This window comes from Glycine max, chromosome 16 (assembly GCF_000004515.6).
Source record: "Glycine max cultivar Williams 82 chromosome 16, Glycine_max_v4.0, whole genome shotgun sequence".
Taxonomy (NCBI): domain Eukaryota; kingdom Viridiplantae; phylum Streptophyta; class Magnoliopsida; order Fabales; family Fabaceae; genus Glycine; species Glycine max.
Window position 1 is genome coordinate 30,874,002 of NC_038252.2, and position 16,794 is coordinate 30,890,795.

A 16,794-nucleotide genomic window follows, 5' to 3' on the forward strand; every position below is an offset into this window, starting at 1 on the left:
ATTAATGATTGATCACACTTCTACCTTTTTAGGAGATTTAGTTGTTATGAATCTCAACGCTATCCATTAGCACTATGTGATTTCTTTCTGGCATGCCGAATGTGGTGGTTAGTTTCTATTTGATAACACTTGCATCAAATGTGCTCGAGGGGCTAGGTGCTCGGCTCAACCGAGCATGACCTTGGTAATGTACTCTCGCATATGCTCATGTGTGTTTGGAAATGCTTATGCAATGCACGTTTCAGTGTTTTTTTAAGTTCAAACTATATGGTTGATGCATAAGCTAGTAATATTTGCACCAAGTGGACGCACATCACTCCCCTCAAACGTCTAAGCAAATACACGGTTAGATGCTTAGAGTGGAGCAATGTTGAGGTTGGGATGAACCTAGTTATGAGCTTGGCCAGAGCAATATATAAATGAAATTAAATTATTTTACTTTTATTTAGAAGAAAAACTTAAATACGTAGTGTAAATAAGCAAATAGAAATATCAACTATCACACCCTTTGAAAGAAAAGGAATTAAGTAGATTATATGATTCCGAGTTCTCATGGCTGATGTGTAGTGATGTTTAAGGTAGATCTGTTGATTAACAAATTTAATATAATTTTTATGCATTATAGGCATGTTGGCACACAATGTGCCATATCAGACACTCCGCAATTATAAATTGACAGATCTTATAATAAGAACTAAAATGACAATGATTTCTAATTTTAAGAACTAAAAAATCTTTTTCATTTTAGATATTTAAAAAAAGAAACTAAAATGGCAGTAGCATGTAAGACCGAGCAATCCTACAAGTAAACCCACAATTGACAACATTGATTTATTAACTTTAAGCTTACCTTTACAATTTTAAACCAACCCATACCACAGTCCGATTCTTCCCGCTTGGATTGCATCTTTGGATGCCCGTGAAGAAAAGAGTGAATCAATTAAAAAATTTAACCATAATTTATTTTGAGAATTAATTATTCTGCATGGGATGAGGTTGATTGAGAACTCTTTTCATGGGTTTCCAATTTTCCATGATTTGTCCTCCAGCATAGACCACCTGTAGCAAAGAAAGTTAATTGGTAATTGGTAAGACAAATAGTTAATTGGGAAGCGTGATACAACACAAGGCAAAGGAAAAAAGCTCACTCACAACAACACAACAACTCCCTAGAAGCACAATATGGCGAAAACAACACTAACAAACACCCTCCAAAGCCCTCATCCCCCACATTGCAAATACAATTAATTTTGCTGATGATTTGCTGCATCAGAAATGTAACACCGTTTAATTACAACAAATAAAACCCTTTGCCAGACTAATATAATTTCAGTGGCTATGTATGCCTGTTCTCAGTGGTCAAACTGCTGCTACCTCCACCCATTCGATTTGATTCCCCAACCTTGGCTGCCAAAGCAAGAACTTCAGGGGACATTTCCCAGCTTCCACTTTTTCTTCCCCAGCTGGATCTCCTGGGATGCATTCCGGCACGGTGACTAGTTTCGTCTACTGTTGTCCTAATTTCTGGAGACAACTCACCAAATTCCCCATCCTTTACAGCCACGCGGTCATTTAATTGACCTTCAGAAGGATCAAGAGCAGTACCCATGTCGGCCCACACGGTTTTCCTGCCCATCTCTATGTCGTCAACAGCTTTTCCCATGCTCGGGCTCATAAAGCCTCCACCCACCGATCGAGCAGGTAATACTGGTTCCATTGGTACCTGTTGAAATTATAGGATTTTAGGTATAAAGGGAAGAAAGGAAACAGAATGTAACACTGAATTAATATTAACTGAAATGTAGCACTGATGTTATCATAAAACCTACGACACTAATACTAATCATATACCCTAACTAATTAGGTAAGCATAAGTAAACATGATAAGATTAGAAAATATGGTAATCAATCGGAAAGATAATAATGAGTAACAAGGAAACTAAACCAAGAAAATTATCTTATATTGAATGACAAGATATTTTCATATATTCAACACTTCATCTAAAGTCATAGCTTACTAGGTTTTTAAACTTGTTATAAATATAACCATCAGGGGGGGAAAATATAATTAGAGACTGCAGAATAAAGGGACAAGGCTTGTTCTCTGGGACTATTGCAGGGCCAAGCTGATTTCTGAGGAAAAGTCACAAGGCAAATTGTTGCTTTTGGTAAAGCCATGAGAACAGGCTAATTTCCATAAGAAAACCATGGGGACAGATTCATATCTCTGGGAAAGCCATGGGGCCAGAATCATGTCTCTGAAAAAGGCACGAGGCCAGCTAATAATTCTTGTAAACTTACAACGCTAGGTTGAATTCTGCAGGAAAGCCATGGGACTAAACTGATGTCTCCAATCTCACAAAGTCACACAATACACAATTTGAATCAAAGAGAGAAAATCTGAATAGGGTGGCATTAACATCAACTAACTGGGGCAGAGGCGGAAAACTATGATTACACGGTTTACCCTACTGACCAAAAGGGGTAAAAACCAATGCACAAACCTCTGAGAAACAAAACTAGACCAACAGCACTAATTATTGGAATAGAGAAGAATGCCAAAAAAAAAAGGATATGATACTTTATAGCCAACTAAGAAGGAAAATAGGTGGACAAACTAGAACTCTATTTGTGTGTGTCAGGTGGGGAGGGGGGGCAGCAGAGGGAGGGTCTTGGCAGTGGAATAATAACCAGATAAGTCACGAAGGAAGGTATTGCTCTAATACCATGTTGAAATTATGGAGTTTATAGATAGAGTGAGGAAGAGAGATAAAAGATGAAACACTGAACTGATATTAACTGAAATATATTACAAAGAATTAATGTTATCACAATTTAAAAACTAACCCTTATTTATCCTAATCATAATCCCAACAAAGTAGAGATACAAATTAAAAGAAAATATGGTAACCAATCCTAAGATATAACAAGGAAATAAGAAAGGAAACTAAATTTGGAGGATAACCTAAGATATTCTACTATAAGATATTTGCATAAATTCTAACAGCACCTTTGCCCTGAAATTGTTCTTTGATTGGGGAATGCTGGTGCAGAATATCTCTAAGAAATTATTGAACACTCCTGTGTTATACGGGTTGGCCCGTCGATCATATCGGTATCTGAAGTTCTCATATGTAGTCTGTAACAGTAATGGACACAAATATAAAGTTGCAAGTCCAGTAGGATAGATACTTAATTTTAAATTATACTACTATATAAAGATTTTAAAAAGGACTGATTACCTGATTTGTACTTATAAGATATAAATGAAAGGCAGTCAGGCCACCAACAAACCACATTGATATGAAGGTGTAAATTATTAACACTATGGAGGCTGGGGTTTTGATCATTGCCTTCCAAATTGTTGTCTCCTCTGCCTCCATAATTCTTCTAATATAGACCCAACAAAATGCGAAAACATATATACAAAGTAGTGTAGTTGAGAAGACAAACATGAAGAAGAAGCGATAATTACGCTGCATAACAATTGTGCACACATTCAGATACATAACATTCAAGAGTGACATGTATCAAATAATAACTGAAAAGTCACCAAACCAGAAATATATATACAATTGAAAGGAGAATAAAAAGCACATTAAGAATCCTCAAATGGAAAAAAAAAAGTTTAGTTCAGTTTAGTTCAACTGTATATTAAGACAGGCATCTCTTATACTAACTCTAAATTCAATCCAACCTAAAATTTTCTCATGAAAGTAAAAAGAGTTCCAGTACAAAGCATTTTGAGAGTGGAAGCTAAGCATAATTGGAAGGAGTATTTCTCTTGACCATCATTAATAAATGAAAGCCACCCAACAAGAATTGAACCTAGATTTCCAATATGAAACTCAATGCTCCTAAATTAACTATAAAGCATAATTGTATTATGTATGAAAGCATAGAAACTCTAAGTAATACATCTGAAAGGAAAATTTCCATAACAAAATTCACCTTAAGGACAATATATACCCATCAACCATTATGTCACAATTTATGAGCTGGACTGTTCTACAACTTTGCATTATTATTATGAATTGCCAGATATAATAAACTGGAAAGTAATATATCATACTAATATAACCTTCTGATGATGAACTTTACATTCAAATTTTGACTCAAGGAATCTAAACTAAATTTTGGAAATACAAGTGTTGATAATTAACAAATTACTAGAAAATGCTAGATTTTCCAGCATAGCCTATGTACAAAATATGAACTATCTCAACAAGTTCCAAGATGACAAAAGATCACCTATCTCTTTAAATTTCATAACTATTAGATTCTACTCACCCCAGATACCAAGCCAGTCTTTCTGCCTAGCAGAGGAAATTCTGCAGATCAGACTCAATTAAAAATCAATTTTGTCAAACAAAAGGTCTAACTTACCAGCCCAATGCACTGCCCAACCCAGGGACAATGGTGATCAAACCGTTCCACACAGTTATTACAAATTGAGCAGTGAGAACATCGAGGAGGCCTGTAGAGCATGCAAGTATCACAATACTTGACCTTAACAGTAATTCCATTGACCTCAACCTCCTTAATTCGAGGCAACCGCAATTGAGGAGTTTGACCAGCCCCAACATCTAGACTACCTTCAAAACCTTCTGGTTCTGGAGGATGTGCATTGCGTGGAATTATGCCAGGGTCTCGTCCAGATGTTAACAAGAGAAGAACTAACACCTAAAAAAGATTATAGCATCAGCATACAGTAGGAAATAATATACTTCATTGCTCATAGTACAGCAAATGTGCAATGCCATCTAAAGAAAATGATGTGTTGGTGGCTCCACCTTATCACAAAATAGCTCAAATGATAATTAACCAGCACATAAAAGTCAATGGTTGTGAAAAACCCTACCATGTTTCTGGCTAGTAATACATGCACTAAAAGAAAGAATTTACATGTAAAGAAAAAAATTCTCCTTTCAAACTAATTTGTAAAAGATGTATTATTAGTTTAGTCTGCATGCATACTCACCAAGGCCTTGTCCAGTTGTCCAGATATTGATTTTGTGAATTACGAGGCAAACTCCCAAGTGGTTGATCAATTTTTATTGACACAACCACCCTGAATTCTAGGGGAAAATGCTGGTGCTTATTAGATCATTACTGAACTAACTCTTATCTCAGCTTCAGTCTTTCAATCATTTTCTCTTGTTTTCTCTGATTCTCTCTGATCCAAATAACTTCAGTTAAATTTTCATGACACTCAAGTACATCGCATATCCATGTAGACCTATTATGGCATCATCAATATCGTCCAAGTTAAACTCAAGATTTTTCACTGATTATGGTCAGGTATCATCTAAACCAGATATGACTGGAATTTTTCAGTCTTAAACATGAATTTTGACACCTATATGAGATTGACTAAACCAGTTACCCCAGGTCATCTCCTGTTTTCCTTTCAGGAAACATTTGTAAGTCATATATCTTGAATTTCCAAGCAAGATGCACTCCTTAGGTTCATTCTCAGGTAAAATTAAAAATACAAAACAATGTGCCAACCAGATCAGACATACGCTTTGGCTCCCGGAAGACACTTTCTCTTGACAAGGAGGTTAATTTGTTGATTTTCAATAGGCTATGAACACAACAAAACTATTTCATTCATATTCTTTTGCTTAATTAAGTCAAAGTCAGACTTCAACAAGAACCCATATATCACCCAAATTTATTAACTATTTAGACTTTGACTTAATATGATATCTGCCACTCAACTGAAAACAATAAACTCCTCTAAACTATATGCAATTTGAGTTGAAAAAGAAAAAGACAGAAAACAATAACCTAATAACTAGTAAAGTAATATAGAAGTTCCCCCTAGCAACTATTAAACTATCAAACTTGGGTCAGATACTTTACACAAGTTAGATTGAAGAATTGCAGACAATGAAGCTAAAAAAAGTTTTGTCTTCTAATGGGTTTCAGGGTGTATGATGTGCTGTTCTAACTTCTAATTCAGAAACAACAGCAAATTTACTATGCATAATAGTAGATCATACGGAGAAGGATTCTGTGTTTGGTGAATCATGGAACCTGATGGATAACAAAGTACTGCCTTCTTGAACTTCCACTCACAATTTTCTACTGGAATTGATGTTATATTATATCAGTCAAGGAAAAAGATGGTATTAGCAGTGTTTACTCCTGTCACACATTCTTTTAAGTTTGAACCCAAGAAAAGATACAGCAAGTGCTTCACAGGACCTGCAGATCCTCCACACTTTTCCACTCAATTTCTGCCAGCCTCACACTTTTACCCTTTCCTTCGATACTTTATTTCTCACAATCAAAACTATTCAGTGCCAGCTCAACACGCAGTTATGTCCCAGATTATCAACAAGAATATTCCTCACTTTCCTATTCTTCCCTACTCACCCACACGTAATCATGTACTTCTCATCCCCTTCCTTGTAGAATACACCTTACTTACAGGGATATATCAGAACCCCATTGCTTAGGAGCAATTAATCTCAATTAAGTTAAAAGGCTTTGACAAAAACAAGGACAATACTGTTCTGTAGCAGAGTGCTATTTATGCTGACATTTGGTGTCTTTAGTTAGAACTAAACACTTGGATACTTAATGGGAAATCACCATAATTGATAATGGAATAAATTGTATTCACCATGACCAGTGTTTAGAATGACTCTCTTACAGCTAAGCAGTAAAGTGCTCACAGTAGGCTTGAAATTTTATTTGGATTATTGGTTTAAGGAGGAGGATGTCTACTCAAACTTCTCTTAGCGATCTTTGTTTCCCCTTCTAATAAAATATTGTCTTTAATTTAAACAAAATGACACAATGCACAATACTTGGCTTGGCCATAGATTTCCATTTTTTTTGTCAGGAGAAAAATTATGTTTGTTGCACTAGTTTAATGATTATGATCAAATTAGTTTCATTATGGCCATGGCTAGTTTTGTTTTAATTATCACTCAAATAAGCAGAAGAAAAAAGGGGCATCAGCCAAGTTGTATTTCATTCAGAAATCAGAAGTTAACCAAATCCCAGCTTCTAGCTTTACCTCAAACAAGTGAGTCTGAGTTGCAACATAGAGAAATGTTTCTCAAGTCAAGACTATAAACAAAGTTCCCAATCAATAACGGTTGAACAATGTAGGCTCAAAGAACAAAATTGTATGCATGGTGTGTGTTTGTATGCGTATGAGAGAGAGAAGGAAGAGAGAGAGAGAATCTCACATAAATTGTGAATATAACAGCAATGGCCATTATGGTTACCCCCAAGTGATCAGAAAAATCATCTATTAGTTTTCTGGCAACATAGACACAGAAAACTGCAACGGGAGCAGCAATAAGAAAAATCGTCAGGGCCAATGATCTTGCATCTGGTCCAAATATGAACCTTCCCTGAAGAAAAAATTTCTGCAGGAAATGGATGAAAACAATGAATATGCATTTTCACAGTAACATAACCACCAGAACAGCAGCACATTTCAAATAAAGTTGCAGCATCAGCCACTAACATAATAATATTCTTTTTAAGTACTATGGAAAAGACAATTTAGGAAAATCAAATACAAGTTATAAACTAACCAAGTGATTGAACACAAGTGGTTAATGTACTAAAGTTAAGGTTGAATTGTTCAGGTACTACCCGAGTTCGATCTTTGATGGAAACAATTATTGATTAGGCTTTACTTACCTCCCGGCCGAACTCCGAACTAGTTAGGGTCTCTTTCCCTGATGAACCGGAGGGTTAAGACAAAAAAATACAAGATATATACTACCAATACCTCAACATCACAATATAGAGAATTTGTCATAAAAATAATGTATATATTAGTCAGTACTCAGTACTGTCCAAATTCAGTGACAAGGGTTCAACCTAAATTCAATATATCATCTTAGAAAATAACCAGCAACTACTTTCTACTTCACAACTAAAATGTATGGCCAATCAACCCACTATTCTTGTCATAACCTCACTTTATTATTCAGCTTTCCCAAATTGCCTAGGGTCATGTTTGGATAAACCTCTCTATAAACACTTATAAGAGAAAAAAAATAATGTAATGAATTGAGCTTTCCAGAAAAGCTAAAATCAACTTACACACTTAACTTTTATAAAAGCTCTTTAAATTAACATCTCTAAAAACAAAAAGTTAAGGTGCATAAGTTGATATTTTAGCTCATAAAAATAGCTCAACGCATTTTACCTTCTTAGTTACTTCTCCTCTAAGTGCTTATAGTCAAGTTTATCCAAACAGGGCCTTAGATTCAAACACCAAAGCCTCCTTGGGCCAGATTCATTCTCCCATGTTTTCCCCTCAACAAAAAACCAATTTCTACTAAAAAGAAAAACACTAAACGATCACAGTAAAAAAATAAATAAATAAATAAAGACTAAACTGAAAATTTAAAAAAGAAAATAGAAAACAAGCTATGACAGAATGGTGGGTGAATGAAAATAGTAATTTTAAAATATACAAAATTTAAAGTAAGAAATAAAAAGGGGGAGGGAGGAGAACTCACATTGCTCCCCTTCCACGCTTGGTAGACCCGCAAATCACCGGATCCCGAACCCGGATCCGAACGCTGGGGTGGAGGCACCACGTACATACCGTATCGTTTTTTTCAAAAAAAAAAAAAATCACACACACACTCTCTCTCTTTTTCTGTTGAAAGAAGGGAAAAAGGTGAGAGAGATTGACGGCAATCTAAGGTTGTTCGGAATAGGAGGACATGGCGGAAAACGATGAAGGTGTCACCGGCGAGCTGAAGAATGTGAATGTGAATGCAATGGAAGTAAAGTAAAGTGAGGGTTTCTTTCTTCTTCTGTTGGGTTTGAGAAACAACAAGCGGATTCGCTTTACATTTGACTACTATTGCTGTCACAGTATATGTGTCTGTGCTTTACAGAGTGTCCACCATGACGTGGCTGCCTTAAGTAATGTAAGAATGCATGTTTAAACATGTTTTTCATACGTATACATCTAATATATTATTTTTTAGTTTATTATCTAAAAATATTTTTTATTTTAATATTTTTAAATATTTTACTATTGGTATTTATTATTACCTTAAATCTATTAAATGATGAAGTATTAAAACTATCCGTAGATATTAAATATAATATTTTGAAAATGTTAGGCAGGAAAATATAAACAAATATTTTTTAGGTAATAAACTAAAAAAAGAAAATATTACATGTATAAAAAATAGTTGTAAGCTAATAATGTATTATTGGGGCTTATGATTTATTGTTTTTTGTATGTATCTATGCTTATAATAGTTCATCCTTCTGGTAAAATTAGTGGCTAGCTGAATTAATGTATATTTGGAAATTAGGTGAAAAAATATTTTTGAAGTAAAAGTAATTTTGCTAAAGCACCATAAGTCTTGTTTCTGCTTTCATTTTGTTTTTATCCTTTAGAGCAATCCAAACACGCACTTAGATAGGTTATTGTTAGAAGATTTCTTGAGTTTTTAGATGAGTAAATATGTGTTTGGTTCTTTGGATTGGTGAAACAAGGTTGTTATAGTTGTTTTTGAATTTAAATAAATTATTGAATTCCAATTTCATTAAATAAGTTATTTCTTGTCATTGGAATTTTAATAATGAAAATAAAAATATCATTAAATGGTGACATGATATCTTATGATTTAAAAATAAAATTATTGTGTGTTATCCTACTTAAATGTTCACTCAAGTTTTATGTAAGATAAACCAAATTAAAAGAATTTAGGAACCAATTTGACACAAAGCTATAATATTGATTACTTTTCTAATTTACATATTTACATTAAATAGCATAAATCTTTTCAAATCTTCTGCATCTTCATCTATGATTGTCGTTTTCCTCTATAGAGTGTAGTGGAGAGCATCTTCTACACGAGGAAGGAAGCACAAAAAAACTTCAAGTGCCATATCTGTAAGTGGGAGCGCATAATTTAATGGTTGAAATTTGCGTTTTTGTAACTGTGATAGAAGAGTTTAAATTTGAGCTACTAGAACATGGAGAAACTTAAGAAGATTGTTCTACATGTGCTCTTTGCCCCATGTAACATGTAAGTATCCCTTGCCCACAATTAACTATACGAATCAAAAGGTTGATGCCTGGATAGAAGGAACCTTAGGGTGTGTGGTTTATATTTTTATTTTTTATTTTCATATTTGACTTCTTATTTTTTGCTTTCAAAAAATAAAAACACTGAAAATTTTCAAAAGGAAATGTAATTTTAAATTTATTTAAAATTACATTCTTTGTCACCGTGTTTTATTTTACTTAAAAGAGATTCCTGATTTCAACTGAAAATACTACAAACAAAAGACTTTGTTATTTCCAGCTTTTAGGTCGTTTGGGAAAATATTTTTACTGAAAATGAAAACAGAAATTCAACTAAACACATTTTCATTACCATTTTTTATTTCTAGTGAAAATGAAAAAAAAAAAACAACTAAACCAAACACCCTTAACAATTGGCATTGTTGCATATATTGTTATCCATGAACATTATATTGTTGGTTGTTGTGGTGTTGAGGAACACAGTAACGACGAAGGTGTAGACAACAGAAAATAATCTGATAATGAGAGTGGACATAATATCATACATATCAGATTAACTCAATGGTTAACAAATATGGTGCATCATGAATCATTCATAAAGGTGATCCCCAGTAAAACCTACTTGTAATAAAAATATCAATAATCAATATATAATGCAGATTAATGAAACAATATTTGAGATTTAACTTTTCAACAAACAACTACTATTATTTTAATACAGGATAAATGAAATTTAGAATATGTTAAATTTCCCTGCACTAGAGAGGTGAGCAACTAGTTCATAAACATGCATGGAAATTAAGACCTAGAAGCCTTGCCCGATAGCATTCCCAAGCACGTGTGCAGCAAGATTAAATCCCTTGAAGTGAAAGTCACAAATGCTGGCATGTTCTTAGCTGTCTTTGCTTATGACAAGATTCGGGATGTTCTCCGTGCCCCTGAATGGAAATTTGCTCCAAGTTGAATTTGATAGTTATACGGATAAGTTTTACTTCATAAAAAATAAAAAAAATAAAAAAACTTATATAAGTTTAAAAAATAAACCCCATATATTTTGAAGATGAGTTAAAATTATATTTCAAATCATTCTAACTCAATTTAATTTTTTTACATTTTAAAATTATAACTTTTTTAATAATTGTGTATTAATAATAACTTGTTGATTTAAACTATGTCTGATAAAAATAACTGAAAAATTTAAAAAAATTAAATAAATATATAATAAATATTTAAGGATAAAAAGAATAAATATAAAAAATTAAAAGTCAATATTTAAAAAAATATTACTTCAAATAATGTTTAAAAAAATACTAAAAATTATTAAAAAAACTCGAATATCAAACATTGAAACAAGTTTTTCAAATAATAAAAAAAATTAATAATTAACTGAAATATTTTATCAAACACACTCTTAATAAATAATATTACACATACCATAATATTATATTATTTTGAAATATGCATCAGAAAATATATCTTAAACTATATACTTCTATTCTACAATTTAACTATTCCAATTTTGTCCTATATCATTGGATCAGATTCTTGTTCAAAAATGACAAGAAAATTTTAGATCGAGTAAAACAAAGATAAATCCGACTCAACCCGTCCCACACTCACCCCTTGCAACTTCAAAAAGGTACCCCACCCTCCCAAAAAAACTCCATGAAAAAAATGTCCAGTATGCATAATGTAGAAACTCATGTGCAAGGCTGTTTATTCTGCTAAAGTTAACAAACACATATTGGGGTGGGAAAAATTTAACTCCGTTGTAGTAATTAGTCCTATTATAATTATAATAAATAATATATCCGGCACAACACTCGAAATCACACATGTAAGACAATGTTCAAACACAAAATTATCTCCTCTTTTTTCCACCCTTCCCAGATTTGGTGGAAGGTCCAGCAGTTGATGTTGATGCAGGATCCTGCTTCTTGGTCCTTCCATGATGCCTAGGTACCATCTCTGCAACCTTTACCATTAGTTGCTTTCCTGCAAAACAATCACAGAAAAAGATGAAAGCATGAAAATGTCAGATTCATTGTATCCACGCAGAGGATAATTTTCTCATCAATTTTGATAAGTGATATTTACAATGAAAAAAGAAAACAGAGAAATTGTTTTTATATTGTCAAGAGACATCAAGGCTGTATTTGGTTCAACTTTTGAGTGCTTTGTATTTTATATCACATCAAATCTATATTATACCAATTTGTGATTATTTAAGTCTTGTTTTTATAACTTTTTTTTGACAGATTCTTTCCCTAACTAAACCCTCTAATTTCAACAAAACATTTTGGTACCTAGAAAAGTTAAAAGCTTATATTGGATGTTTTATTAACAATGTCACTGACTAACTATTTTAGAGTTAGATCCTGACCACTTGCAATCTTATTGTTAAATATTAAAAGGTCCTTTAGATTGTTGTGCTTTTTCTGCACTTCAAGCTCAGTGGTCTTTCCCTTCTTGAGAAGGACCGAAAAATTGGGATGGCACAGAACAGTATGCAAGGGCATTCCATGATAGCCAGGCTATCAGTATTTAACACCATGAAACAGCAAATCTTTACCAGTATTAACTATGGTGCTAGTTTCAAACCTTCATCTCTTGTATATTAAGTCATAAATATGTACTGAAAAGGTATCTTCCTATTAATAACATCTACAATCAATTTAAATTCACTTAAACAAGACAAACTCTGGCCTATCTATAATAAGGCTTATCTCTCTGTTTGTAAGCAAATTTCCATGAATTTCATATTAACTAAACCAAATAAAAGACAATCTAAGTTTCTCCTTTTGTGGAGGGTTGAATGGTCCAGGTAGCAATCCAATCCATCTTGATCTGCAGCTAACAAAAAGAAGACTTCAATGTAGAAGGATTGGTTTGATAACAGTTAACAAAAGGATTAAACTGAATTTTAATAGATTTATCAAATACACTACTGTCTTTGAAGGATTTAAAAAGAGAGCCAAGAAAGGTGATCAACTAATGGATATATTAGAATTTTATCTACAAGTGTAGGGAAGGAGGGGGCGGGACAATAGCAAAATTTCTCAAAAAGAACATGTAAAAATTGTCAACTTTAAGTAAAACCAGTAGTCCAGTAAAATCTTATCAGACCTTCACCTTAGATAATACTATAGACAAGTACTTATGCCTCCATTTCTAAACTTTACACTACACTGCACATCTCAATCAAATTTTCAACTTTAAAAATTGAAATATTTTAAACTGTATCTAATAGCTATTAAATCTAAAGAACCCACAAAATTAAGGGGGAAAAAAAAGATATAACATTGTAACTGTCACAACTTAATCATTCATATATAAACCAGTGGATATTAACACAGTTTCTTAGTATCAATTTTATTTTCAACCCTTCAAAATCAAAGGAACACACTTGTTAATTTCGAAGTGAACACAAATGAACCTTTTCCCCCCTTTTGAGTTTGCCTTTCCCTAAGAGGAAACTCACTCAACGAGAGTTCACTGTCACTTCAAAATTCTATTTCAAACAAAATTGCATTTTATTATGGTGTTACGCATATGAAATGTTTTCATCCTCTCCTACTCTTGTGATTTTACCCACAATTCCACATAAGTCCTTGATTCCTTTTTTTTTTTATTATTCTTGACAGGATTCCAGAAACAAACTACTTCAACTGAAAAAGAAACCACTTTAACCATAATCATGTTATGTTCTTAATGGTACTGGCCCTACCTTAAAACGTTCACAAAACAGAGATTACCACAAATATGAGAAGGCAGAACAAGACGCTGTCAATCAAGTTGCCTTAAATTATATATACAGTGCATCCTTGGGTTCAAGTCAAGAGTACCCGTTTGTCATTCAAAATTTTATTTCTACAACAAGAGCACATATTTTTAATTTATCAATTTAATTATTAGCTCTACATATGAATACACGACTTTTTTCTCAATCTTGCATTCTCAAATCTAATTTCATAGTACCAATAGTACTCTAAGTCCAAGCCACACTTCATAGTGGCCAGTCCCAATCTAGTGTCTCTTGTGTCATACAAGTAGAATACAATAAGACCGAGGGAAGAGAAGCTTGCTCAACTTGACACCATGTGCCATACATATAGACAGACAGACTTCATGATCTAACTGACTTTTTTTGTGTTGACCATGGTATTGGTATGAAGTAGCTACCACCAGAGGCAATGACTAATTTTTGTCGGGGATTGTGAGTACACGCAAGGTGGATATTTCCCTCCCAACACGATTTATTTCATATCCAAGGAAAAGCTAGAATTTGAATCTTGGATCACTTGGTTAAGGGACACAAGCTGCTACCACTTGTGCTAATTGTTGCTGGTTGATGATCTAACTACCGATACAAAGTATCTTCACTTGAAGGCCATAGTGTTTTGTCGCGTTAAAAGTAACCATAAGCTTTAAGTGCCAACCCAATTGCCAAGTGAGTTCCAACATCACAGTTGGGAAAAGACATCAATTTTTTGTAATCATGACACTGACAGTTGTACATTACAGAAACATTCTCGCTAGGCTGTTGACAATGTTTAAAAACAATCCTATCCTCAGCAAGACACACATAAATACAGTATGCAGAGGTTCAGCCATTGGATGAATGATCATGATATCTAAATAATATAGTGATTCAGATTCATATAACAACAACAACAACAACAATAATAATGAAAAGGTAGAAAGATTAAATCTTACTTGATGAGATGGCGGAATTAAAGAGAGTCCCATCCTCCTTCTTAAGCAACACCCTCACGCGCCCTCTCTGCATGAAATCACGAGGGTACGCCTTGTCTATCTGCAAAGTTCCATAAAAATAAAAATAAAAAATCAAATTTCCCAGTGAAAATGAAAACAAATCCAAAATTAACACAGCAGCAACAAAACAACGAACCTCAATTGCAAAAGGGAGCTTCAGATAGCTGCAGCAATCACCGATTTCGGCGCAAGTAGGATTTTCGCAGGCTTTGGCGAGGCCAATGCGCCTTCCTTCGGCCATCGTTTTCTTGGAGTTTATGTAAACGGGATACATCACAATCCATTTCTTTAGGTTGGGCAATTCGGAAGTATCCATGTGCTTCACTCACGCACTGCAAATTGAGAGCGAATCGAAAAATCCCAAACTGAATCTTCACTTCTACGATGGCGCACACCGAAACGGAAAGAAGGAGGAATGAAGAAGAAGGAGAAGAAGAAGAGAGTCTTCAATGCTGGTTGGCCCAGTCAACCCACCCATGCTTCATCTGGGCCAAGGCCCAAAAGCTCACGAATAATAAGAGATAAATAGTCATATTTATCTTTTAAATGTATGAGACGCCAATAAATTAATTATAAAAGATAAAAAAAATAAAAACTTAATCATTGAATATATAAAAATGCAAAAAATTAATCTTATAAATAATTTAATACTAAATTTATTTTTAAAACTTATAACTTAATGTCAAATTGATTATCAAACAATATAATTTATTATCAAATTAGTCTTTCAATATTACAATTTAATGATGTATGATCTTATAAATTTAATAACAGGTTTAATTTGTTATACTTTTTGTATGTTCAAGAATTAAATTTATATTTTTCATCCAATCAATTTATCACTACATTACATTTTCACGAAACTATGTTACAAGGATGAATCCCTCCAAAATAACATGTGGCATGCGCTCCATAAACTAAAATACACTCCCACTCTACTTAGTAATTCCATAGGTAGCATCTTTCATGTTAGTGCAAATACAAATTAGATGGTAATGTGGATGCTAGATTGAAGTGGGAAGAAAAGGAAACTTTTATTGAATTGGAAGCCACAAAAGTCAATGGTACAACCTAGTGGACCGTTTAACCATCAATGCTTGTGACATCATCGAAAAATTCTCTAAAGACGAAAGGACATGGGAGGAGACACAAACTCAAATCCGTTAGGGTAGTGTGAGACTAGTTGATGCGTGTTGTATGTACAATCATATCTTTTAAGAAACACGTATATCCTTACATGTAATGCGTTTATCATGTATATGATATCTCTATGTGGTGTGTTGTATCTTTTTGCATACATAGGCGAATGTATTAGACAAAAATGAATGTTGCATGATCCCACAAAAAAAATCATAACATTTTCATAATCAAATTAATACAGAATTTTCTACGATAAAATGGATCTTAGAGATGAGTATAAGTCGATAGTTGTTAATGTAGCGACAATAAATCGTTACACCTCCTATCTTTCTCTTTGTTTTACTATTAAAATACATCATATATTGTAAAAAAAAAATACATCATGTGTATTTTCTTTATAAAAAAATGCTCATTTTATGATAAATTATTTATCATTTGTATGATACCTAGCATGTTTTATCACATTATTGTAGCATGATTTCACAAATGCAAGACAAGGAGGGCATTTCTCTCTATCATATTTTCTATTTTTACATATTAAAAAATACCAAATGTTCACTTGTTTTTCTCAATAGAATTAGAAAAAAAAAAATGTCATGTCACATGACATCATGCATATGTTCATTCCTTATTTTCCCTTATTCCCTTATCCTTTCTTCTTCACTTTTTAAGGAACAAAATAGCAACAAGCAAATTATCCAGAGACTCCAAAACCAATGCAGATGGACAAAGCTGCAAGTTGGCTTCTTGAAATCCAATGTTGATGCATCTTTTAAGGGAGAGGACCAATGGACCAAATGGGGTATGTCCGTATGTGTATCTGGGATGATAGGGGATATTTC

At 33.4% G+C, this 16,794-nt stretch overlaps 2 protein-coding genes across 4 annotated transcripts; both read right to left on the reverse strand.

Annotated features, from left to right (window-relative positions):
• Positions 1 to 1,082: 1,082 nt before the first annotated feature.
• Positions 1,083 to 8,881, reverse strand: LOC100799812 (probable protein S-acyltransferase 7). Its single transcript, XM_003547974.5, has 6 exons — positions 8,502 to 8,881; positions 7,209 to 7,391; positions 4,387 to 4,683; positions 3,243 to 3,476; positions 3,011 to 3,139; positions 1,083 to 1,723 (listed from the first exon to the last, which is right to left on the reverse strand). The coding sequence occupies exons 1-6, from the start codon at positions 8,586 to 8,588 to the stop codon at positions 1,337 to 1,339; spliced, it is 1,317 nt and encodes a 438-aa protein (XP_003548022.1). The 5' UTR covers positions 8,589 to 8,881; the 3' UTR covers positions 1,083 to 1,336.
• A 2,588-nt stretch (positions 8,882 to 11,469) lies between these two features.
• Positions 11,470 to 15,302, reverse strand: LOC100801614 (signal recognition particle 19 kDa protein-like). 3 transcript variants are annotated; one of them, NM_001253124.3, is made up of 3 exons: positions 14,949 to 15,302; positions 14,753 to 14,852; positions 11,470 to 12,031 (listed from the first exon to the last, which is right to left on the reverse strand). In NM_001253124.3, the coding sequence occupies exons 1-3, from the start codon at positions 15,126 to 15,128 to the stop codon at positions 11,898 to 11,900; spliced, it is 414 nt and encodes a 137-aa protein (NP_001240053.1). In that variant the 5' UTR covers positions 15,129 to 15,302; the 3' UTR covers positions 11,470 to 11,897. The 3 variants fall into 3 exon arrangements, with proteins under 3 accessions (NP_001240053.1, XP_006598750.1, XP_006598749.1); XM_006598687.4 differs by having other exon boundaries at positions 11,740 to 12,883; positions 14,949 to 15,299; XM_006598686.4 differs by having other exon boundaries at positions 11,740 to 12,889; positions 14,949 to 15,298.
• Positions 15,303 to 16,794: the final 1,492 nt, after the last annotated feature.

What these genes read in the sequence shown, in the direction of transcription:
- LOC100801614 (NM_001253124.3), bottom strand. Translation starts at nt 15,128, where the DNA reads ATGGATACTTCCGAATTGCCCAACCTAAAGAAATGGATTGTGATGTAT. An exon ending in AGCTCCCTTTTGCAATTGAG is followed by an intron (nt 14,853 to 14,948) that starts GTTCGTTGTTTT and finishes GGAACTTTGCAG; the next exon opens with ATAGACAAGGCGTACCCTCG. An exon ending in TAATTCCGCCATCTCATCAA is followed by an intron (nt 12,032 to 14,752) that starts GTAAGATTTAAT and finishes ATTGTTTTGCAG; the next exon opens with GAAAGCAACTAATGGTAAAG.
- LOC100799812 (XM_003547974.5), bottom strand. Translation starts at nt 8,588, where the DNA reads ATGTACGTGGTGCCTCCACCCCAGCGTTCGGATCCGGGTTCGGGATCC. An exon ending in AAGCGTGGAAGGGGAGCAAT is followed by an intron (nt 7,392 to 8,501) that starts GTGAGTTCTCCT and finishes CATTTCCTGCAG; the next exon opens with AAATTTTTTCTTCAGGGAAG. An exon ending in CTGTTATATTCACAATTTAT is followed by an intron (nt 4,684 to 7,208) that starts GTGAGATTCTCT and finishes AATCTTTTTTAG; the next exon opens with GTGTTAGTTCTTCTCTTGTT.